The 26,331-nt window shown below is 31.8% G+C and overlaps 2 protein-coding genes across 12 annotated transcripts in view; one reads left to right on the top strand and one right to left on the bottom strand.

The window, feature by feature from the left end:
* Window positions 1–26,331, bottom strand: part of LOC148305120 (uncharacterized) — a 62,020-nt gene that overhangs the window by 15,024 nt on the left and 20,665 nt on the right. The window contains exon 1 of one of the 4 annotated variants that reach the window (XM_088267222.1): window positions 5,259–5,292. The exons of the other annotated variants lie outside the window; for them this stretch is intronic. The gene's annotated coding sequence lies outside the window, so the exon portion shown is untranslated. Of the gene's footprint in view, window positions 1–5,258; window positions 5,293–26,331 lie in introns of those variants that run through there. 4 annotated transcript variants of the gene reach the window in all.
* Window positions 1–26,331, top strand: part of LOC148305121 (calcium release-activated calcium channel protein 1-like) — a 70,115-nt gene that overhangs the window by 25,110 nt on the left and 18,674 nt on the right. The window contains exons 1-3 of one of the 8 annotated variants that reach the window (XM_088267215.1): window positions 21,411–21,503; window positions 23,735–23,929; window positions 25,779–26,129. In XM_088267215.1, coding sequence (XP_088123341.1) covers window positions 23,843–23,929; window positions 25,779–26,129 — 438 coding nt within the window. In that variant the 5' untranslated portion in view covers window positions 21,411–21,503; window positions 23,735–23,842. Of the gene's footprint in view, window positions 1–21,410; window positions 22,074–23,734; window positions 23,930–25,778; window positions 26,130–26,331 lie in introns of those variants that run through there. The other 7 variants (XM_088267210.1, XM_088267214.1, XM_088267212.1 and 4 more) reach the window with 7 other exon arrangements.

Below are 26,331 nucleotides of genomic sequence, written 5' to 3'. Positions count from 1 at the left end.
AAAACTGAAAAATAAATACAAGTGATGCGCGCAATTTGAAGGACATACAATAAAATATTAAACTATTGATAAATAATTGTATTATCATATGATTTTTTTTAAATAATCTGGTATTAGTGCTATTGTGACGATGTCAAAGATGTAAGCTATTTTTTTTCTTCCTTTATTTATTTATTTATTTTATTTATTCGATAATTGTACAGCTTACATATAAAAAAAGATAAAATAAACAATAGTTACATTTACAATAATAAATATTACATTACATTAACAAAAAATAGTTACGTTAAAAAAAAGCCAATTAAACGATTCCACATTTATGTTATAAAACTATTAAAAACATTCAGAGATTTAAAAAAAGGGTATGGTATAAAATAATAGATTTAGCAGGAAGGAGAAGGAAAGGAGAGGAATTAATGAGGGTGGTTAAAGGATTTTTTGTCCGCCTCCGTAGTGTAATGGTCAGCACGCTCGGCTACCATTCTGGAGGTCCCGGGTTCGATTCCCAAGGGGGGTAAAATAAATATAAGTAATTTTTTCACTGTCATATTTATTTAATACTACCCTGGACCCATTTATTCAATATTACCTGAAGCGGAGGGCTGATCACCTTTCCTTCATGTGTAAACGATCAAGATAACACTGCGTTTATATGACGCAGTGCCCTATGCACCATTGGGGTGCGGTAAGGGATTTAAAAAAATATATATATATATGTATATATATATATATATATATATATATATATATATATATATATATATATATATATATATATATATATATATATATACACACACATACATATACATATACATTACATATACAGAAAAAAAATTGTCATGCACCGTTCACCCATGACAAAACTAGGTTATTGGTTATTAACGGCTGTAGCAAATTTTGTACATGATATTTTACTAATGTGCAAAGGCAAATAGCCGCAAGTTAAAACAGTAATTATTTTCTATTTTTTTTGCGTTGTGACCTTTAACCTGTCCGGGAATGAGTTTCTGCGGACAAAACTGGGAAGAGAGTTGTTTTGCTTTTTTTCTAACTTTTTATAATTTTATATCATAGTCGATGCTAGATATTTTCTTGAATAAAAAAATGTTTACAATAAAAAATATATTTTTATTCAAGAAAATATTGTTTAAATACAACCACAGATGGCAGTACAAGTGCCATTTTAGATATAAAAGTCACCGGGCTTTAATTGCAAGCGCGGCCGTACATGTACGGCAATAAGAATTGAGGAAAGTTTGGTATAGCCGTACATGTAAGGTCATACTCCCGGACTGGTCAAATATTCAACCAGCGATATGTCGCTCAATCCTTTCAACAATGTTATATATAAAAAATCGTCAATTTTCAGTTGTGCATGTTTTCTGAATGCCCAGAAAATGTACTTCATCCCAGCAAAAGCGGCATATTTTTAACTCAATATTTACCCCCTACAGGACAAAAAGTGTTGTTTTTGCATTTTGAAGAAAATGTATTGTTTAATTATTTTTTTAAATTGACTAAATATTTTTCAAATGGAGAAAAAACATTCAGATTTTACCTAAAAATATCCGTTGCACAGTAAAAAGTTTAATAAGTGGCTTGATATTTATTTTTCTTACATTACATTATATTTTCAAACTTTAAAAACGATCTCCTGAAAAATCAAGTTTTTTTTATATATGACGTTGTTGAAAGGAGTGAGCGATGTATTTAATTCGTGCGCAGAAACGACGACCGGCTTCTAGCGATGCAGCACGCTTACTGAATCGGTTGTACTCGCAAACAACCGAATACTCCCTCTTAAGTATTATTTTGAATCGATTTTGAGCAGCCTCGCCTCGTCAACGTCAGACCTAAAGATAAATCGATGGATATATGTATTTTGGCGTTGTATCAATTTGATAAAGGGTACATAGCCCGATTGACGAGACATATCCAAGATTAAACTGAGACAAGTTAGTGTCTTTAATATATTTAGATGGCATTGCCCTTCGGACAGAAAATAAACATTGCCAGTAACACACCTGTTCTAATCAAGCACCGCCAAAATATGTCGTATATGGATAATTGTAACACTTAATAGCCGATACGGTAACTCATAATAACTTTTATAGATAATCGTGACACTTAATAGCCGATACGTTAACACATAATATCGTTTATAGATAATTGTAACACTTAATAGCCGATATGGTTACTCATAATATCGTTTATAGGTAATTGTAACACTTAATAGCCGATACGGTAACACATCGCTCACTCCTTTCAAGAACGTCATAAATCAAAAATCGTAAATTTTCAGTTGTGCATGGTTTTCGGAATGATATGTACTATATCCCAGCAAAAGTGGCATATTTTTAACACAATATTTACTCGCTACAGAACAGAAGGTGTTGTTTTTGCATTTTGAAGAAAAGGTATGTTTTAATTATTTTTTAAATATACTAAATATTTTTCAAATGGAGAAAAAACCTTCAGGTTTTACCTAAAAAGATCCGTTGCGCAGTAAAAAGTTCAATAAGTGGCTTGATATTTATTTTTAATACATTGTATTATATTTTAAACTTTAAAAACGTTCTCCTGAAAAATCAAGTTTTTTGATTTATGACGTTCTTGAAAGGAGTAGGCGACATAATATCGTTTATAGATAATTGTAACACTTAATAAACGATACTGTGATAAATATCATCGCACATATATGGATAATTGTAACACTTAATAACCGATACTGGGACAAATAATATCGTATATAGATAATTGTAACACTTAATAACCGATACTGGGATAAGTAATATCTTTATAAAATTAAACAACTTTGTTTTAACCGCTTTTTTATTGTTTTTGTTTTTGGTAAGGGAATGTAATTATTATGAGTATTTTAATGTTTTAGAATTTAACAAACCCTGGTGATGACAAGGTTCTTGTTGAAACCGGTAGGTTAAAGTGTACTAATAATGAAAAAAGTGGTTAAAACAAAGTTGTTTAATTTTATCAAGTTTATAAAATGGGCCAGAAAGTGTTTGCGAAAAATATTCAAGAAATAAGTAATATCGTTTAAATAAACGATAGTATCGTTTAAATAAACGCACAGTGAACGCTGCTGAAATGCGCTCCCTCAGACGAATGTGTGGAAAATCATTGTATGACAGAATTAAAAACGATGATATAAGAAAGGAATGTAAGGCTGAGCGAGGAATAATTGAAAAGATTAGGAAGAGCTCTTTGCGGTGGTATGGACATGTGGCGAATGTGAGAGGGAAAACAGAACGTGGACGACCGATAAAGACTTGGCACGATCAGATCAATCAGAACCTAAAATCTGGCGGTGTCAAAAGTCTGCGTAATCGGAAGGCATGTATGACTAGATGTATGGATGTGAAGGAGGCGAGGAGTGTATGTCAGGACAGAAGAGTGTGGCGTTCCATCCTCTCTGCCTACCCCTGCGGGGAAACGGCGTGATGGTAGTTGTAGTAGTAGTAGTTTAAATAAACGATGATGTAATAATTAATAATAATATCGTATATGGATAATTGTAACACGTAATAAACGATACGATATAAAATAATACCGTTTATGGATAATTGTAACGCTTAATAACCCATACAGTATCAAAAAATATCGTATAATAGGAATTGCAAACAATGTCGTAATAAATAATATAGTATATTCATAATTGTAACATTTTAACAAATAATACCGTATATGGATAATTATTAAACACTATGAATTTAACAAATAATACCGTATATGGATAATTATTAAACACTATGAATTTAACAAATAATACCGTATATGGATAATTATTAAACACTATGAATTTAACAAATAATACCGTATATGGATAATTATTAAACACTATGAATTTAACAAATAATACCGTATATGGATAATTATTAAACACTATGAATTTAACAAATAATACCGTATATGGATAATTATTAAACACTATGAATTTAACAAATAATACCGTATATGGATAATTATTAAACACTATGAATTTAACAAATAATACCGTATATGGATAATTATTAAACACTATGAATTTAACAAATAATACCGTATATGGATAATTATTAAACACTATGAATTTAACAAATAATACCGTATATGGATAATTATTAAACACTATGAATTTAACAAATAATACCGTATATGGATAATTATTAAACACTATGAATTTAACAAATAATACCGTATATGGATAATTATTAAACACTATGAATTTAACAAATAATACCGTATATGGATAATTATTAAACACTATGAATTTAACAAATAATACCGTATATGGATAATTATTAAACACTATGAATTTAACAAATAATACCGTATATGGATAATTATTAAACACTATGAATTTAACAAATAATACCGTATATGGATAATTATTAAACACTATGAATTTAACAAATAATACCGTATATGGATAATTATTAAACACTATGAATTTAACAAATAATACCGTATATGGATAATTATTAAACACTATGAATTTAACAAATAATACCGTATATGGATAATTATTAAACACTATGAATTTAACAAATAATACCGTATATGGATAATTATTAAACACTATGAATTTAACAAATAATACCGTATATGGATAATTATTAAACACTATGAATTTAACAAATAATACCGTATATGGATAATTATTAAACACTATGAATTTAACAAATAATACCGTATATGGATAATTATTAAACACTATGAATTTAACAAATAATACCGTATATGGATAATTATTAAACACTATGAATTTAACAAATAATACCGTATATGGATAATTATTAAACACTATGAATTTAACAAATAATACCGTATATGGATAATTATTAAACACTATGAATTTAACAAATAATACCGTATATGGATAATTATTAAACACTATGAATTTAACAAATAATACCGTATATGGATAATTATTAAACACTATGAATTTAACAAATAATACCGTATATGGATAATTATTAAACACTATGAATTTAACAAATAATACCGTATATGGATAATTATTAAACACTATGAATTTAACAAATAATACCGTATATGGATAATTATTAAACACTATGAATTTAACAAATAATACCGTATATGGATAATTATTAAACACTATGAATTTAACAAATAATACCGTATATGGATAATTATTAAACACTATGAATTTAACAAATAATACCGTATATGGATAATTATTAAACACTATGAATTTAACAAATAATTTCATCAATGATAAGTGTAATAATAATAACCATATCCGCTCCCTAGGTGGAGCATATGGAGTCCACAAACTGTCTCCAGGCTTTTCTGTCGGCTGCCAGCTCCCTTGCATCCTCCCAAGTCAGATCCGCGTCGCGAAGTTCTGACGAGAACTGCCGACGAATTAATTGCCGACGTCTCTACCGGAGTCAGACAAGGCTGCGTCCTTGCACCGTTTCTCTTCATCATCCTCATGATAAGTGTAGCATGTAAAAATGTTAAAAATAAAGAGTGAAGAAATCTGAAGGAGCTCAAGTTACAAAGTCAGCATTAGCGATGAAGTAAACATCGCATTTATCCGATGTGGTGCCCTATGCAGCAACTGTGTTCAGATAAGGTTTTAAAAAGAGGAATAAAAACGTAATAAACAATATCGTTAATAGATAATAATTGTAATTAATTGATAAAAATAATTTTTGATTAATGTTTTACTTAGTAAATACCACTATTTGGTAGATAGTGGTATTTACTAAATATTTGGTAAAAAGTGGTAAGTAAAACATTAATTAAAAATGGATAGATTTTACCACAAAGTGACTGCCGAATCAATTAATGATAAAAATAATAATGAGTGAAGAAAGAACAATAAACAAATTTATGAGGTGAATGTAGCTGGAAAAACATGACAAAAAGCAGAGGAATACCGAGGAAAACATGACACGATCCGGTGTTTCAAATACTTGAAAGTAGTGAGGTCAGGAGTCGGAATAATCAGCGGATAAGTATGAGGAGATGCATGAATGTGGAAGAGGCGAAGATTGTTTGCAAAGATAGAGTGGTGTGGCGTTCTATTCTCTCTGCTAACCCCTGTGGAAAGCGGCGTGATGTTTTTTCAAAAGAATATGACACGCTCAATATTATCAATATTTAAAGCATTTACTTTGCAAAACTACATAAAATGTTTAACACATTGTAAATGGTGCTATGGTGGTGAAGGGTGGTATTGTTTGCATGCTGTAGTAGTGATTGTCCTGACGAAGAGACGGGTACGTCTCGAAACCTGTAGACATAAAAATCTCGGTGAGTGGTTATATACTAATATTATTAACACTTTTGTTAAAAAAAATCATAAGTGAATATGACATCAATCAGAATGACTTCGAACGAAAAGCATGGTGTAATAACTGTATGAAATTACTTGTAATTTTAAGTTGTTTGTCCGTCTTACTGTGTCGTTTCAATTTATGAAGTTGGTATTGAAACAAAACCACGTACCACAGATTACGGAGTCAATTGTCTTCTATAGAATTCTGAAGAATTGAATAGGTATCCATGCTGGAAACCATTATTATTCTAATATATATCGCTCACTCCTTTCAAGAACGTCATAAATCAAAAATCGTCATTTTTTAGTTGTGCATGTTTTCGGAATGCCCAGAAAATGTAGTATATCCCAGCAAAAGAGGCATATTTTTAACTTAATATTTACCCACTACAGGGCAGAAAGTGTTGTTTTTGCATTTTGAAGAAAATGTATTGTTTAATTATTTTTTTAAATATACTAAATATTTTTCAAATGGGGAAAAAAACCTTCAGATTGTACCTAAAAAGATTTGTTGCACAGTAAAAAGTTACATAAGTGGCTTGATATTTATTTTTAATGCATTGTGTTATATTTTTAAACTCTAAAAACGTTCTCCTGAAATATCACGTTTTTTTTATTTATGACGTTTTTGAAAGGAATGAGCGATATGTATACTTATTGCACGCGGTGTCCAAAAATCATGCAATCGTAAATGAAACACTTATATATATATATATATATATATATATATATATATATATATATATATATATATATATATATATATATATATATATATATATATATATATATATATATATATATATATATATATATATATATATATATATATATATATATATATATATATATATATATATATATATATATATATATATATATATATATATATATATATATATATATATATATATATATATATATATATATATATATATATATATATATATATATATGTATATATATATATATATACATATATATATATATATATATATATATATATATATATATATATATATATATATATATATATATATATATATATATAATAGTGAAACTTGTATCACACAACATACCACACGTTACATCACACCGTATTTTTTTAGTGATTTTTTTTTAAAATTCTGTTCACGAAACTCATCAGGTGATTTTCTGTGCATATGGTAATGTATATTGCGTTTTCGCAAGTAAAAAATACCGGACTGTAAACAAAACTTAGTATCGAATTTGCTAATTTATTCGATAAACTTATTAGCTTAGCCTATCGGCAATGATATTTACAGAAATGGGGCCTGACGATTCCATACAGAAGTTAATGATTTAACTACGAAGTGAAGATGGCTTAGACTTTGCTTCAAGACTTTTATTTTTTCAACCAATTGACATGTGACTAATGAGTAACTGTTTTTTTTTCAAAGAAAATGTGACAAGACAAATATAATATAAATGAGCTATGTGACTAATCTTGATTGATATTATATAAGATATTAAATCCATTGCATCTATTGTATTGTTGTATCTGTTATATTGTTTTTAGGGATTAATTTTATTCATTTATTATTAACTGAAAAATTTATACACCTCTCAGATCATGTTCTATCACTTAGTTCTTCCCAAGAAAGAACAGTTTCCATTCCTCTCCAATAAAAGTAGAATTCAATCCTATAACCGTGTTCAATTTTGGATATATTACTTAACAATTCGATATGGAATTCTACCAACTATCTGCAGTTACAATAAATAGCGTAACAATATATTACGAAGAAAAAAAGACACTCATAGCCATCGCACGAATATTACATTCACATGTCGCTCAAATTCAGGGACATCAAACACTGGTTTTGATGTCCCTGAATATATATAATTACGATGGAGTTAATTAAATTCCGTGTGTGGCGTCCATAGTAATAATGATAATACATGTACAATAATAATTGTTCAGTGAGGGGCACTCTTTATGGTCAAGGTTTGTCAATAATTGAATAAAGTATGTTTAAACTTGTCATAGTATGTAATTAACCCTTATCACTCAAGAAAAAAATCATATAGGTCTCCAGCAACTCGAGGATTTTTTAGCAAAAATATGAGAAAAAAACTTAGATATTCTTAGAAAATCAGTTTTTTTGGAAAGGTAGCAAATATGTATGCGTATCTATCTTTACAAATATAAGCATACATACATATTTGCTGGACAGCTAGACGCACCAATGAGTCCATTCGCCAGGAACTACGCTTGGATGGCTTGACTCTGGCCAATATCTGTACCCGACGGATTCTCCAGTTCTTTGGACACGTTGCGCGTGGCAACGAGGATAGCCTGGAACGACTCGTTGTGATCGGTAGCCTGGAGGGAAAGAGAGGGAGAGGAAGATCCCCACACGATGGACCGATCAAATTAAGGCAGCAGCAGGCACCTCAGTGGTTGGAGCGCTACGTGCAGCGCAGTCAAGGGATAACTGGAGAGGTGTCGTTCCTTCTGCAAGGGTCACAACCCTCAGCAATGAGGAATAAGACGGAGAAGAACAAATATATGAAGGAAAAAGTAAACATGAAACCTGTCCATGCACCCTTGGATTTTGTAAACAATAAAATGTATGACTATTGTTCATGGCGCCCCTGGGGCGCCTAACGAGTGGCATTAATATTTTATGTGGCGCTGTAGCGGCACCTCTCGAGTGATAAGGGTTAATCTTTTTCTGCATTATTTTGACGGTAAGCCAATCTATATTAAACTTTATGTATTAATTTTAAATCAAACACACATTTTTGAGTCTACTAAGTTGTAGTTTATTAACAAAAACACATAAAAAAATTATATTGTGACAATTGTTTCGCCTTGTTAGGGCATTATCAAACGAATGTATATTATGTATGTATATTATAATAATAATAATAAAACCCTTATCCGCACCCCAATGGTGCATAGGGCACTGCGTCATATAAACGCAGTGTTATCTTGATCGTTTACACATGAAGGAAAGGTGATCAGCCCTCCGCTTAAAGGAACCAGTCCAGGGTAATATTGAATAAATATGACAGTGAAAAAATCACTAATATTTATTTTAGACCCCTTGGGAATCGAACCCAGGACCTCCGGAACGGTAGCCGAGCGTGCTGACCATTACACTACGGAGGCGGACATGTATATTATACTGCTAGAAATGCCCGTCTCAAGTACATACGTTTTTTTTTTAATTTTATATGGGAATTGCAATTATTATTTACCTTGCTTATAAATGTACAAGGTTTATAGATCATTAAGGAGGATTTGTTTTTCTTCTAACAAAAAAATTATTTATTTAAGTTGTGGTTTTGGAGAACAGATGGGGGCTGGACATGTGGCGGCACTGGAGCACAGTGCTGCGTTTGCCAGCGAGCTAATGTTCATCTACATCTCTCCAAATTTATTATTATTATATGTATATAACGTGGTAATAATTTTCTTTGGTAAATTGTGTGTAAATAATATGTAAAGTGGGTGTATAATAATAAAATGAACAATGTGTTGCTTTGTAATTAAAGTTTATAATTTAAGTTTATTCTTAATTTATCTTTATAATATTTTTCTGTCTATCTATCTGATTCTGACAGTTCAGAATATTTTATTTTTTCTATCTGATGTCTTTTGTTTTATTCAGTGCGACGCATGCGACATCTGGTGGTAGTTCTGTTTTATGTAGGTACTATATGTATGTACTTAATATATGTATGTATAGGTATGTAGGTACCTAGGTATTTTATTACATATATATTTTTTTTCTTTCACATTCTTATTTGTTTATTATTTTTAATTTCATTGTATAAAAAAATGTTGTAAAACATATATGGCTGACTAAGTATTGCACCCACCACTTAGTCAAGCTGGAATAAAGAGTTATTATTGTTATTATATTAGTCGAAATGCGATCTCTCAGAAGAATGTGCGACAAAACGATGTATGATAGATGTGCGAATAGTGAAATAAGGAAGGAATGCAAAGCTGAGATAAGCATTATCGATAAAATTAAGAAAGGTGTGTCGAGATGGTTTGAACACGTAGAACGAATGAGTGAGGAAAGAACGGTAAAACAAATTTATGAGGCGAATGTTAATGGGAAAAGAAGCAGAGGAAGACCGAGAAAAACATGGCACGATCAGGTTTGCCAAATACTTGAAAGTGATCAGGTTAGGAGTCGTAACAATCGGCGGGTATGTATGAGGAGATGCATGAACGTGGAAGAGGCGAAGAATGTTTGCAAGGACAGAGTGGTGTGGCGCTATATTCTCTTTGCCTACCCCTGCGGGGAAGCGGCGTGATGGTTAGTTAGTTAGTTATTATTATTATTATTATTATTATTATTAAATCTGTGATGGGACCACGAGGGATAATCTAGTGTAGGCCCCAATCAGGAACTTCTCAACATTTGCTCATTGCTGGGAGGAAACCGCGTAAAACTCCACAGGAGAAGCCGGACTGCTGACTGTCGTCAACAGGCCTTCCTGAGATTTAAAAAAATAGGATTTTTAGCGAAAACATATTTTTATCATTTTTTTAACTGCACTTATATATTTTTCATACATCGCTCACTCCTTTCAAGAACGTCATAAATCAAAAAACTTGATTTTTCAGTAGAACGTTTTTAAAGTTTAAAAATATAATACAATGTATTAAAAATAAATATCAATCCACTTATTGAACTTTTTACTGTGCAACAGATCTTTTTAGGTAAAACCTGAAGGTTTTTTCTCCATTTAAAAAATAACTAGTATATTTGAAAAAATAATTAAACAATACCTTTTCTTCAAAATGCAAAAACAACACTTTCTGCCCTGTAGCGGGTATATATTAAGTTAAAAATATGCCTCTTTTGCTGGGATATAGTACGTTTTCTGGGCATTCCGAAAACATGCACAACTGAAAATTGTCGATTTTTGATTTATGACGTTCTTGAGAGGAGTGAGCGACATGTTTTTTTAAAATCATGTATTTATTTCAAATAAAAAAATATTTTTTCAATACAAAAACGGTGTTTTAAGCCTAAAATGCATTTAAATTAAATGTTACCTGGGTTCAAAGATAATTAATTTTCGGGCTATTGATTTTCCTGCCTTGAGCATGTGAATTTCAAAGCGAGAGGGTGATTTTAGTATTGCTGCAATTTCCAAAGCACACGTTGCATTCCATGTATGCATACCAGAGATTATAATTGAATAATGGACAATGTCATTACACAGGAACACGACATTATGCGACAAAGATAACGACCATCCGTAAATAATGATCGCAGCACTTATTAACTATTTGCAAGTAGGAAACTAAACACACGTAAACACGTACATACTTGAGGCCCAGTATTCGTTAAGTCGCAACTGAATATTCTCTAAATCCCAGTAAAATTATACGTAATTGTTTTTCTTTTCTTAAAACACAGTTTTAAGTTTATTATAATATGTCATCACTAGCTAGCGGTTCACAACGGCGTGCTAGTACCGACACTAATGTATGGAAGCGAAACATGGAACTGGCAAAGGAAGGATGAAAGCAGAGTGAACGCTGTTGAAATGCGCTCCCTCAGACGAATGTGTGGAAAATCATTGTATGACAGAATTTAAAACGACGATATAAGAAAGGAATGTAAGGCTGAACGAGAAATAATTGAAAAGATTAGGAAGAGTTCTTTGCGGTGGTATGGACATGTGGAGCGAATGAATAACGGGAGAATGACTAATAAAATATATGTGGCGAATGTGAGAGGGAAAACAGAACGTGGACGACCGTTGGCACGATCAGATCAATCAGAAACTAAAATCTGGCGGTGTCAAAAGTCTGCGTAATCGGAGGGCATGTATGACTAGATGTATGGATGTGAAGGAGGCGAGGAGTGTATGTCAGGACAGAAGAGTGTGGCGTTCCATCCTCCCTGCCTACCTGTAAATACCCAGACTTCTATATTCTTCATATTATTTTTTGACATCTCAACATATGTATGTAGATAAAGAAGAATATGGAAGTCTGAGCATTTACGAGGCTTATACTCAAATTCTTGGAAGTTCTATATATATATATATAATCCAATTTCGAAATATTGTACAAGAATCACTAGAATTTTCACTAGAGACATCCATTGGTGAAATGGAGAAGCTTTTTCATTGAGCAGAAACTCAATAAAAAAGCTTCTATTTGTATGTGATATTTTATTAAAATGTGAGGTCCGAATCCTGGAGTATAATTACATACATGAGAAACGCCAGAAAATGTCCTTTTCATTTTATTATTTTAGCTTATAATTTGACCAGATAATCTTTTAACAACATTTTGAGTGTATTACACAGTATACCATATTCTTCTTCATCTATGTTGAGATTTCAAAAAATACACACACGCATACCCAGATGTACACATATATATATATATATATATATATATATATATATATATATATATATATATATATATATATATATATATATATATATATATATATATATGTATATGTAATAAAATACCTAGGTACCTACCTATACATTTTATTAAGTACTTACAAATAGTAGGTACCTACATAAAACAGTTCTACCACCAGATGTCGCATGCGTCGCACAGAATAAAACAAAAGACATCCGATAGAAAAAATATAATATTCTGAACTGTCAGAATCAGATAGATAGATAGAAACATATTATAAAGATAAATTAAGAATAAACTTCAATTATAAACTTTGATTACAAAGCAACACATTGTTTATTTTATTATTATACACCCACTTTACATATTATTTACACCCAATTTATAAAGAAAAATATTACCACGTTATTATTTATATATATATATATATATATATATATATATATATATATATATATATATATATATATATATATATATATATATATACATCCAAATACATATAAACCATTTGGACAACGTAATAAAATAATAATCTTGAGGAAAACGTAATAAAATACGTAAATAACATGATATTAAAATTTAAAAAAAAAACACTCATACGAGCGAAAATTTGTATTAAAGTTAAATTATACACAAAAAAACATAGAATCTACTACTGTCATTGAGTGTGGGACTCGCCGGAATAGTGATCACTAATCACGTACTCTGAACGATTTCGGAAGTTCGAGTGACGTCACGAGTAACGTCGTGCACTGACCCATGACAACACACGAATGGTACGAACCAAAAGCGGCTAACTCCGGTTTTGACGTAGGCCATGAAAACATGGAATGGATCATTTGCAGACGGGAGGAATATCTAATTTAACATACTCAACCTATAAAGGATTGTATAAGATTCGTTTTGTATTTATAAGAGCCGATATAATCAATATTTTCATTCATAATTTTCTTTTGGATAATTCGCCTTCGTAAAAACATTGTTTTCGTAACTTGGTAATGAATGACGTCACAGAAACGATGGACTTATTTCAATATTGGTGACATTGCAAAATTATTGAAGGCTCTATTTGTTGATGTCTATGGTCCACCCTCCCACCCCCCCTCCCGTTCAAATTATAGCACAAATGGTAGTGTAATGCTAAAAAAAAACTATACTACTACTATTATAGCTCTTTAAAGCAGATACATTATAGGATACTCCTCATAACATACCCGATGACGTATAGCGGTGTCAGTTTTTCGTTTTATTATAATATCTAAAGTTTAAAGTTTAAAGTTTAAACCTCAATAGTCTTGTGTTTTTTCATATTCATTTTTATAAATTTATGCTAATGCTAATGATAACATATCATAAAATTGATTATGCTTCGAAACCTGTTTTTTACGAGTTTTAATTTTATGGTACTGAAAGAGTTCAACGTCAGCAAATTTTGTCTAGCCTCCCACCAGTCTTATGATGTCGGTAACGACGAAACCCAATCACTGGTCAAATAAAATATGGAAAAGACTACATAGTTGTTATTTTATTATAAAAATGCAGTTCTACCAAGAAATGTTATAACAAAACTTTAAAAAGATGATCTACAACATTTTGAGTGTGTCCAAATACTTGTTCACAAATCTGGATTTTCTCCAGTCATAGGAGTTATCTACATATTATTTTTTGACATCTCATCAAAGATGAAGAAGAATATGGAAGTCTGGGCATTTGGGTAGAATTGGTGAATGTATCACTTAAACCAACCTATGACGGTCGTCCGCCTCCGTAGTGTAGTGGTCAGCACGCTCGGCTACCATTCTGGAGGTCCCGAGTTCGATTCCCAGGGGGGGTCAAATAAATATAAGTTATTTTTTCACTGTAATATTTATTCAATATTACCCTGGACTGGTACATAAAGCGGAGGGCTGATCACCATTCCTTCATGTGTAAACGATCAAGATAACACTGCGTTTATATGAAGCAGTGCCCTATGCACCATTGGGGTGTGGAAAAGGGTTTATTATGACGGTCGTCAGCCCCGTAAATGGCCAGAATTCCAAGTTCTTCTACATCTTTGATGAGATGTTACAAAATAATATTAAAAAGATGAATCATAAAAGAAAAATCAGTATAAAGTTCAATTTTCGTTGATAATGGAGCTGGCCATGTTTGATTCGAACCGACTCGCATATTTGTGGTTATTAGGGTAAAAAATAAGGATCATTTAAATATATTTAGGAGTTATTTCACATTTTCGGAAACGGCAATTTCGTTATGGGCCATCGATAATGACATTTCATTTCCCATAGGCAAACATTTTTAACAATGGATAGAGATTTTTTTTTGCCATATGACGCAGATTTTTATCTCTTACCCTTGGATTGAAATCGTCAAATGATGTGACGCAAATAATTTAATTTAGCACATTAATAATCGAACCACATGTCGCTCACTCCTTTCAAGAACGTCATAAATCAAAAAACTTGATTTTTCAGTAGAACGTTTTTAAAGTTTAAAAATATAATACAATGTATTAAAAATAAATATCAATCCACTTATTGAACTTTTTACTGTGCAACAGATCTTTTTAGGTAAAACCTGAAGGTATTTTCTCCATTTGAAAAATATTTTGTATATTCAAAAAAAATAATAAAATAATACCTTTTCTTCAAAATGTAAAAAAACACTTTCTGCCCTGTAGCGGGTAAATATTAAGTTAAAAATATGCCTCTTTTGCTGGGATATAGTACATTTTCTGGGCATTCCGAAAAAATGCTCAACTGAAAATTGACGATTTTTTATTTATGACGTTCTTGAAAGGAGTGAGCGATGTGTAAAATAAAATTAAGTAGGGTAAATACCTCGGTTAATGTCACATGGATTCGTTCACTAAATATTGATTTACAACTAAATCACTCGTTTTATCAGTGTTATTTATTTTTTGTGTATTTTTTTTGACATCTTAACAAAGATGAAGAAGTACATAGAATTCTGGGTATTTACAGGGCTTGTGACGTGTCATAGGCTTGTTACGTAATCACTTTACACACGTGCACTGTTTACCATTCAACGCATGATTGACAACCACACCATTCAAAATTTTGGAACTCCTACATATATGATCAACTAGACATATGACTGTCGTAAACTAATATATACTGTGTCATGAGATTCTTCTTCATCTATGTTGAGATGTAAAAAAATGGTTAAAATTTCTCCTAAGTGAAAGAACCTAGATTCGTAAACAAATATTTGGACACATTCAAAATGTATATATTCATATATCGTAGTCGTACAAGAGAAAGTGACCAACTAATAAAACGTAAAATGTCCAGGAGGGCCATTTAAGTCTTTTGCTTGGCAAGAAAATAAACATCAATGTAGTTAGTCATTTTTAATAAGTCACTATATTATACTTTCAAGTTTAAAATCGCCTTGGGATTTTTTCAGGGCAATATTAAGCTAGTAAGATATCAAATAGTCAATAATCACGTTTATGTTAAAAAAACGCACTTGGTCACTTTCTCCTGTACGACTACGATATGTTTTCTAGGGATGGGAAGATTCGATAGTGATATAGAAAAGAGAGTGAATGCTGGGAACATGATTAATGGTGCACTAAAATCAGTTATAGCAAATAAAAACCTAGCAGCGGAAGCTAAACTGGCAGTGCACAACGAAGCCCTGGTACTGCCAATCGCAATGTATGGAAGTGAAACATAGATTTGGCCAAAGAAGAAAGAAAGTAGATGGAATGCAATCGAAATGCGATCTCTCAGACGAATGTGCGGTGAAACGATGCATGATAGATGTTCAAATAGTGATATAAGGAAAGAAAGCATTATCGATAAAATTACGAAAAGTGTGTTGAGATGGTTGGGAATGTGAATTGAATGAGTGAAGAAAGAACAGTTAAACAAATTTATGAGGTGAATGTTGTTGGAAATAGAAGCAGAGATATTAAACAAATTAATGACGCGAATGTAGCTGGAAATAAGGCAGAGGAAGATCGAGAAAAACTTGGCATGATCAAGTACTCGTATTTCAAATACATACTTGAAAGTGGTCAGGTTAGGAGTCGGAATAATCGACGGGTATGCAAAAACAATTAATTAATTAAGTATTTCGGCTCAACACGGTGTTTATATAAGGACTCGAAGCACAAATTATTTAAATGAATTTAAAAAAAAAAAACAAAAAAATAACGAGAGTTTTCAAAAAAGTAATAAGAAAAAAATAATGATAGTAAGAGTGTCACAGATGAAGACTCTAAGGAGCATATCTGGCAAAAGTCTACGAGATAGATTAAGGAACACCAGGATGAGAGAAATATGCGAGATCCAAGACGTCGTTAGGTGGGGAAGACAACGAAGAAGACAATGGTATGCGAAAGTGAGGAGTATGGAAACTTCCATAGTGTACGCATGTGCGGAGAATGCAACCATCCAGACTCCCCCACATAACACGGCAAGGCCAACCAAAAGGTAGACGACATCCAGGCAGAACACCAAAGAGATGGATTGACAGCTGCGAATCAACATCGCAGGAAGCTAATCCTTCTTTAAAAAGGCCACAAGGCCACCAAAGACACCAAGCAGAAGATGAAGAAGAATAATGATAACCTAATTCTCAGAATCTCTATTTCAAATAGAATATTCCGATTGACGTCACATTATTTATGACGGTCTGCCGAGAAATGAAGTGACTTTATTTGGATAATATACATTTTTAAACATACGAGACGAATAACAACAAAAACAAAGAAGGCTTACATCTGTTCTGCCGAGAATTATTATGTTTTGAATAATACAAATCCGAGAATACACAATGCGATCCGCTCGGGAAAAATTGAGACAAATTGGCGAGACAATTGCCTCGTATTAATTATCCCATTTTGTCATCAAGTACACGATGCTGCAAAACGTGCGACATATCTTCTTATTCTCTTCTTCTTCTTCTTCTTTTTGTAGATCATAGGGATCATTTTGTGCCTCCGCATGTCGCTCTTGGGATGTTGACTCCCAGCTGTCTTTCCATCTTTTCGGAGGTCTGCCTGGGGGTCTGCATCCTTCAGGGTTACCTTGAAGGGCGATACGTGGAAGTCTGTCTTCTGACTTTCTGTTTATATGTTCATCCCAGTATCGCCTTCGTTGTCGACCCCATCTCACGATATCCTCCGTCTTACATATGTTCCGGATGTTGGTATACTCTACTTATTGAAGAAAAAAAATGGTAAAGAATTATTGATTCCTAATGAACGTTTTTTGGGGATGTACATACTGATCATTATTATCTGTGACCTTTTATAATTTTTCTGGTAGTTTCTTAGTTCCATCGGTGTAGAAATTCTGTGGTTTATTGTCGAAATTATTGGCTTGGCCATGTACTCCGCATGCCTCCTGAGAGCCTTTATCAAGCTTGCCTCTTTTACAAGGCATCAGGTTCGCGCCGCCCAGGACGACCACTGCTGACAATTCGTCGGCAGTTCTCGTCAGAACTTCGGGACGCGGATCTGACTTGGGAGGATGCAAGGGAGCTGGCAGCCGACAGAAAAGCCTGGAGACAGTTTGTGGACTCCATATGCTCCACCTAGGGAGCGGATATGGTTGATATATATTGTCAAAAAACTTGGCCAGGTGATTTTCAGCGGCGCTTTGGTCGGCCAATTTTTTACCATCGAGTTTGCAAAGATCGAAACAAATTGAAAAAAACTGCGGATACTTTTCATATGACCTATTATAGGGTCATTCAATAAGAGATTCCGAACTTTAAAAGTTGATGCCATATTGTTGATGCTACATCTGTCAAATTGACCGTCATTTTAACAGTCTGTTATGGCAAATTACCATGGATGGATATAATGTTCAACAACACGCGCAAATGATAAAATTGTTCTATCAAAATAAGTTTTCTGTTTGGGCAACGTGCCGCGCGCTTCGCCAATTTTAGTTTGGTGATGGAGATTGGATATAGTCAATAATGGGCCTTTCAAATTAATAAAAAAATTCAATGGTATCTCACTCACACTTTGTTTGCGCTTGAAAGACCCTATATATATTTATATATACACTAAATAACTAACTAACTGACCATCACGCCGCTTCCCTGCAGGGGTAGGCAGAGAGAATAGAGCGCCACACCACTCTGTCCTTGCAAAGATTCTTCGCCTCTTCCACGTTCATGCATCTCCTCATACATACCCGCCGATTGTTACGACTCCCTAACCTGACCACTTTCAAGTATTTGGCATACCTGATCGTGCCATGTTTTTATCGGTCTTCCTCTGCTTCTTTTCCCACTAACATTCGCCTCATAAATTTGTTTTACCGTTCTTTCCTCACTCATTCGTTCTACATGTCCAGACCATCTCAACACACCTTTCTTAATTTTATCGATAATGCTTATCTCAGCTTTGCATTTCTTCCTTATTTCACTATTGGCACATCTATCATACATCGTTTTGTCGCACATTCTTCTGAGAGATCGCATTTCGACTGCATTCAGTCTACTTTCATCCTTCGTTTGCCAACTTCATGTTTCACTTCCATACATTAGAGTTGAAACCAGGACTCCGTTGTGCACTGCCAGTTTAGCTTCCGCTGATAGGTTTTTATTTGCTGATTTCAGTGCACCATTCACTTTGTTCCCAGCATTCATGTCTTTATCTATATACATACAATATATCTTTATATATATGCAATATATATATATATATATATATATATATATATATATATATATATATATATATATATATATGTATATATATATATATATATATATATATATATATATATATATATATATATATATATATATATATATATATATATATATATATATATGTATGTATGTATATATATATATATATATATATATATATATATATATATATATATATATATATATATATATATATATATATATATATATATATATATATTTATATATATGTATATCGCTTACTCCTTTCAAGAATGTCATAAATCAAAAAACTTGATTTATCAGGAGAACGTTTAAAGTTTAAAAATATAATACAATGTATTAAAAATAAATATGCAGCCACTTTTTGAACTTTTTACTGTGCAACAGATCTTTTTAAGTAAAACCTGAAGGTTTTTTCTCCATTTGAAAAGTATTTAGTATGTTTAAAAAAATAATTAAAAAATATATTTTCTTCAAAATGCAAAAACAACACTTTTTGCCCTGTAGCGGGTTGATATCAAGTTTAAAATATGCCTCTTTAGCTGGGATATAGTACATTTTCTGGGCATTCCGAAAACATGCACAACTGAAAATTGACGATTTTTTATTTATGACGTTCTTGAAAGGAGTGAGCGATATATTACCCACGATTTGTGTAACACCTTGCACACAAAGCGCGGCATTTCGTACGTTTGCGTACACGAGGTGTAAAATTGTAACGCGACAGCGGAGTCGATGTGCCAGGCCCGTCTGGGTCAATTCTGCCATTACTTTTTGGGGTCTGGGATTCCCAGAAACGAGTCCGTCTCAAATGCATCGTTAAGAATTTCAATTTAAAATGTAATCGTTTCAAAGTCCCGAAGGGGTGTGAGATTGAGGCATTATTAATAAGTAATACTAATGAAACTGTTAGTATGAACGGTGTGTATTAGGATCGTTCTTGGTAGTATTATCAGTTCTGCGATCCTGTTCAAAGTTTGACCTTGTAACGAAAAATCCATACAAAAATAAATTGATTTTTCGGTTGTTTACGAGTTGATCCAATTCAGTAAGCGACCGGGCGTGCAAGGAGCCGCACATGTGGACTGCGTGCAATTAAAAAAATATATTTATAATAGAATTTGTCTTTTTTTAGAATGTATATTGAAAAAATATATATAATTTTTTGCTAACTCCTTACCTTTCAATAACTCTTTTATTTAAAAAATATTTATTTCGAAGAAAAACTTATATTTTTCAATGCAAAAACGGCGTTTTAAGCAAAAAAGTCAATGACGTCAAATGTTACCCCGCGGGGTAAACAGGGCCCCAGTTTAAAGAAAATTCACTAGGGATTTATCGTATATTGTGGGCCTTAAGGCGGCATACTCAATAGCCCGTAACATAATTTTCTTTAAACCCAGGTAACATTTAACGTAATTTTATTTATTGCTAAAAACACCGTTTTCGTATTAAAAAAATTAGTTTTTATTCTAAATAAATATATGGTTTGAAAAGAAGTAAGGAGTTTAGAAAAATGATATATTTTTTTCAATATTATATTATTGAGTATGTGTATTCTAAAAAAAACTCATTCCAAAAAAAAATTTAAATATGCGAGTTAACACGTGTGGCTCCTCACTAGGATGTGTTGTTGAAAACGCAGTTGCATATATTTGGTAAAAATCAACTTATTTCTTTATTTATACTTATTTTTATTTTATTTATTTATTTTCATAGATAGGTACATGCATTTTTTAAACTATATGTATTACGGCTCTTGAGGCGTGGCCTGTGCCGAAATACTTACATGTCAATACAATTTTTTATATCTATTTTTTTTTATTATTATTAGATTATATACATTACATACAACCATCGAATTTCTTTATTTATATAATTTTTATTATCCATTTGATAATTTATCGGAAATTTAACAGAACACCCATTTTATTCGAGATATTTATTTCCAAATCCGGCCCTATGGCGAATAATCTGACAATCGCAAGAACATCTGCGAGAAGCAATACATGCTGAAAACTGTCCAGTGTCGGTTTGTCACCTGTGTATAGCTGGTGTCATCCTGCGTTCCGTAACTAAATCGCTCCAAAAGTTTTCAGTGAAAAGTGCATTTCGCGAGTACTGTACATACATCGTAATATTGCTTCAATACTTGTGAATTTTTCGAAGTTTAAGACTATAGTGTTAGATCCTTATATTCAATTAAAAAAAACAGATTTACTTATTTATTCAATGGATAATTTAAATAGCGCCGTTTTCGTGAAAAATCGGCTGAAGGGCGCTTTATAATTTACGGTTATTTCAGCATTTAAAACTGCATGGCTGAATAATTAGGGGCTAGAAAATTTAAAACAATTTAATACACTTAGGACGGGAAAGGTATTTCTACCCGTTCGATTGATTGACGCTCGTCTCCTTGAGATATCCGTTATATATGTATGTATGTACCTATATTCTTAGTTACAAACCCTCTAAGTTAAACCTTGTATGTATTTGTTTGTGTACATATATTTCGACACACATACACTAAACTCCCCTTTTATACGATTTCAAAATAGGCAAAATAAGTCTAACATTTATTAAACATATATATAAATATATATAATAATTAAAGAAAACACTTCGTTTTTTACCACTTGAGTTTAATTATAGACTACATGTTTCAGAAGCTAAACTTCCATCATTCAGGTCTGTATAATAACTAAAATATAAAATATAAAATTGTTCTATAAATAAGGATAGGGGGAAAGTAAGGGGAAGGGGTTAGTCAAGGAACGGAGTTTGAAAACAAAGGAAAAATTGAAAGCAATGGCGAAGAATTTTGAAACAATATATTATTTAATAAATTATTATTAGAATTCAGGTTTTTTTGTATTTCTAAATTTTCAAGATAATTCATAATTTGGCCTTTATATGGAACAAGGTGTAATAATTTTAATTTATGGGAGTGAAATGAGTGATTAGTATCTATTATATGATTTGCAAATTCCGAAAAATAATTACTAACAAGACCGCTTTGATGTTCTTTGATTCTAATCTTTAAATTTCTCGCAGTTTGGCCAATATATTACACCTTGTTCCATATAAAGGCCAAATTATGAATTATCTTGAAAATTTAGAAATACAAAAAAACCTGAAATCTAATAATAATTTATTAAATAATATATTGTTTCAAAATTCTTCGCCATTGCTTTCAATTTTTCCTTTGTTTTCAAACTCCGTTCCTTGACTAACCCCTTCCCCTTACTTTCCCCCTATCCTTATTTATAGAACAATTTTATATTTTATATTTTAGTTATTATACAGACCTGAATGATGGAAGTTTAGCTTCTGAAACATGTAGTCTATAATTAAACTCAAGTGGTAAAAAACGAAGTGTTTTCTTTAATTATTGTAACATGTCTTACCACAAAGTTAATGCCGAAACAATAAATTAAATATATATATATATATATATATATATATATATATATATATATATATATATATATATATATATATATATATATATATATATATATATATATATATATATATATATATATATATATATATATATATATATATATATATATATATATATATATATATATATATATATATATATATATATATATATATATATATATATATATACATATATATATATATATATATATATATATATATATATATATATATATATATATACATATATACATATATACATATATACATCCAATCCTAATCCGCACCCAATGGTGCACAGGGCACTGCATCGTATTGACGCAGTGTTATCTTTATCATTACTTACATGAAAGCATGGTGATCACTCCTGCGATTCAGGCACCAGTCCAGGGTAATATTTAATAAATATTAGTAAGTAAAATCACAAATATTTACCATCACCACCCTGGGAATCGAACCAGGGACCTCAAGCACGGTAGCTTAACACGCTAACCATTACACCATGGTGGCGGATAAATATGTATATGTATATGTATATATATATATATATATATATATATATGTATATGTATATATATATATATATATATATATATATATATACATATATATATATATATATATATATATATATATATATATATATATATATATATATATTTATATATATATATATATATATTTATATATATATATATATATATATATATATATATATATATATATATATATATATACATATATATATATATATATATATATATATATATATATATATATATATATATATATATATATATATATATATATATATATATATATATATATCGTGCAAATGGGGAGACGAGTGTATTATTCGTGAAAATTGTCTCCAAAGTAATAAATATTAATTACTTATGCAGAATATGGTAAACAGCTGAGCGTGTGGATAGTATAGCGTACACGACGAGCCAAAAATGTGCCATTTGTGTTGAATTATAATATTATACGAGTATTAGAAGCAGATTATAATGAAAAACAATGACGAATTCGAAACTCTGGACTTTAGAAATGGTTTCGGATACATGTGCCACATAGATTTGAATCACAATACGAAGGTAATTTACTTATTTTAATTATTATATTATATTATAATAATATGTGCAAATAACACACAAGTGTATTTTAAAAAAATAAGAACACATCCGTTTAAAAATTAACCTTCAATTCATCGTTATGATTCATAATTTTCAAGCGAAAATTTTTATTTAAAAAAATAAAGATTTTTTTACATATATTTTTTTACAACATTTTGAGTGTGTTATTTTTTGACATCTCATTAAAGATGAAGAAGAATATGGATGTTATAAGCTAAAATAATAAAAACGAAAACGATATTTTCTGGCGTTTCGCATGTATGTGATTATAATTCAGGATTCGGACCTCACATACTAATATAAGAGTTTCTGCTCAATAAAAAGCTTCTTTTCATCTCACGTATAGATGTCTCTAGTGAAGTTCTAGTGATTCAAGAACAATGTTTCGAAATTGGTTCATATATATAGAACTTCCAAGAATTTGAGTAGTGTGGTTGTCAATAATGGGTAGAATCGATGAATGTTGCACGTGTGAAAAGTGATCACTTAAACCAGCCTATGACAGTCATCAGCCCCGTAAATGCCCAGACTATCATGCATTGTTTTGCCGCACATTCGTCTGAGAGATTGCATTTCTACTGTATAATCAGTCTACTCTCATCTTTTTTTTGCCAGCTCTATGTTTCACTTGCATTCAATTTATTATTCGTTTAAAAAACTCTTTCTTTTCAAAACCATATATTTATTACGATGTTAACCTTATTTTTTCAATACATTAACAGTGTTTTAAGCAAAATGTTTAAACGTCAAAACGCTCACTCCTTTTAACAACGTCATATATCAAAAATCGTCAAATTTCAGTTGTGCGTGTTTTCGAAATGCCCAGAAAATGTACTATATCCCAGCAAAAGCGGCATATTTTAAACGTAATATTTACCCGCTACAGGGCAGAAAGTGTTGTTTTTGCATTTTGAAGAAAAGGTATTGTTTAATTATTTTTTAAATATACTAAATATTTTTTAAATGGAGAAAAAACATTCAGATTTTACCTAAAAAGATCCGTTCCACAGTAAAAAGTTCAATAAGTGGCTTGATATTTATTTTGGATACGTTTTATTATATTTTTAACTTAAAAACGATCTCCTGAAAAATCTTTTTTTTTTAATACATATATATGATGTTGTTGAAAGGAGTGAGCGAAATGTTACCTGGATTTTGAGAAAATTCAATAACACACATTCTTGAAATAATTAGGTATATACGTTAGAATTTATCGCTTTGCCGGTGCATACGAGTACGTGTATGCAAATGCGCTCACATTGCGCGCATGCCGAAGATTAAGGCAATTATCTGCGATACACGAGGAATTACTAAATTGTCTACAATTACTTCAATCGAGGAAACTAGAGGCCATTTCCATGAAAATTTTCAAGAACATCACTAATTAGCCTACCCAAGCCTAAGAGGAGATTTTTTTCCTTTACTACTTCTTTGATGGCTTTTCACCCTTCTAGAGTGTTCTAGTCTGTTTCGGGCTATTTTTTATTTGAGTGGGGTAAGTTTTATTAGTGATGTTAGTTTAGATTTAAAATAGGTAGGTACATAAAAACAAATTCATACACAACATTTTGAGTGTGTCCAAATACTTTAAAAAAAAACTTTTATTTATTTGACATCCAGTACGGTAGCCGGGCATGCTGACCATTACACTACGGAGGCGGACATTTACATTTACCCAACATATGTATTTTATTTATTTCACTCTAACTACTGCGCGCCACAACTGCCAGTTTCGCCAGGCCGAGACAGTATGCCAGGGTCGACATATCGAATTTCAGCACTTAAAAGTTTGTTTTTTGTCAATTCGCAGATGTTAGAGAGCGGGGTTGCCCCGGAGGCCGAGCCCCCCGGGCCGCCGGAGGCCGCGCGGCCGGCGCGCGTGTCGCAGGGCACGCAGGCGGGCCCGCCGGCGCGCCGCCCGCGCCCGCTGCTGCACCGCTCCTCGGAGCTGCTGCTGGCGCGCGCCCCGCCGCGCCCCTTCTACACGGGCCGCGGCGGCCAGCCGTGGGCGGAGCCGCCGCCGCACACGGGCTACCTGACCTCGGCGGCGCGCGCGCGCCGGCGGCCCTACGTCGGCTTCCCGGACAGCCCCACCAGCAGCCTGGACTGCCTCATGCTCAAGGACACCGTGAGCACGGAGACTGTGTACCCCGGCTCGAAGGTCAGTCGATGCTGGACAAGTTTTCTAATTTCTATTTTATTTTACGCTTTTTACTGTGCAATAGATCCTTTTAGGCAAAACCAGAATGTTTTTTCTCCATTTGAAAAATATTTAGTCAATTAAAAAAAATAATTAAACAATACCTTTTCTTCAAAATGCAAAAACAACAGTTTCTGCCCTGTAGCGGGTAAATATTAAGTGA

This window comes from Brachycentrus maculatus, unplaced genomic scaffold (assembly GCF_059751285.1).
Source record: "Brachycentrus maculatus isolate JH-2025_06_01 unplaced genomic scaffold, ASM5975128v1 h1tg000285l, whole genome shotgun sequence".
Taxonomy (NCBI): domain Eukaryota; kingdom Metazoa; phylum Arthropoda; class Insecta; order Trichoptera; family Brachycentridae; genus Brachycentrus; species Brachycentrus maculatus.
Note: the sequence above shows the minus strand (reverse complement) of the source record. Positions and strands in the feature narration are given on the sequence as shown.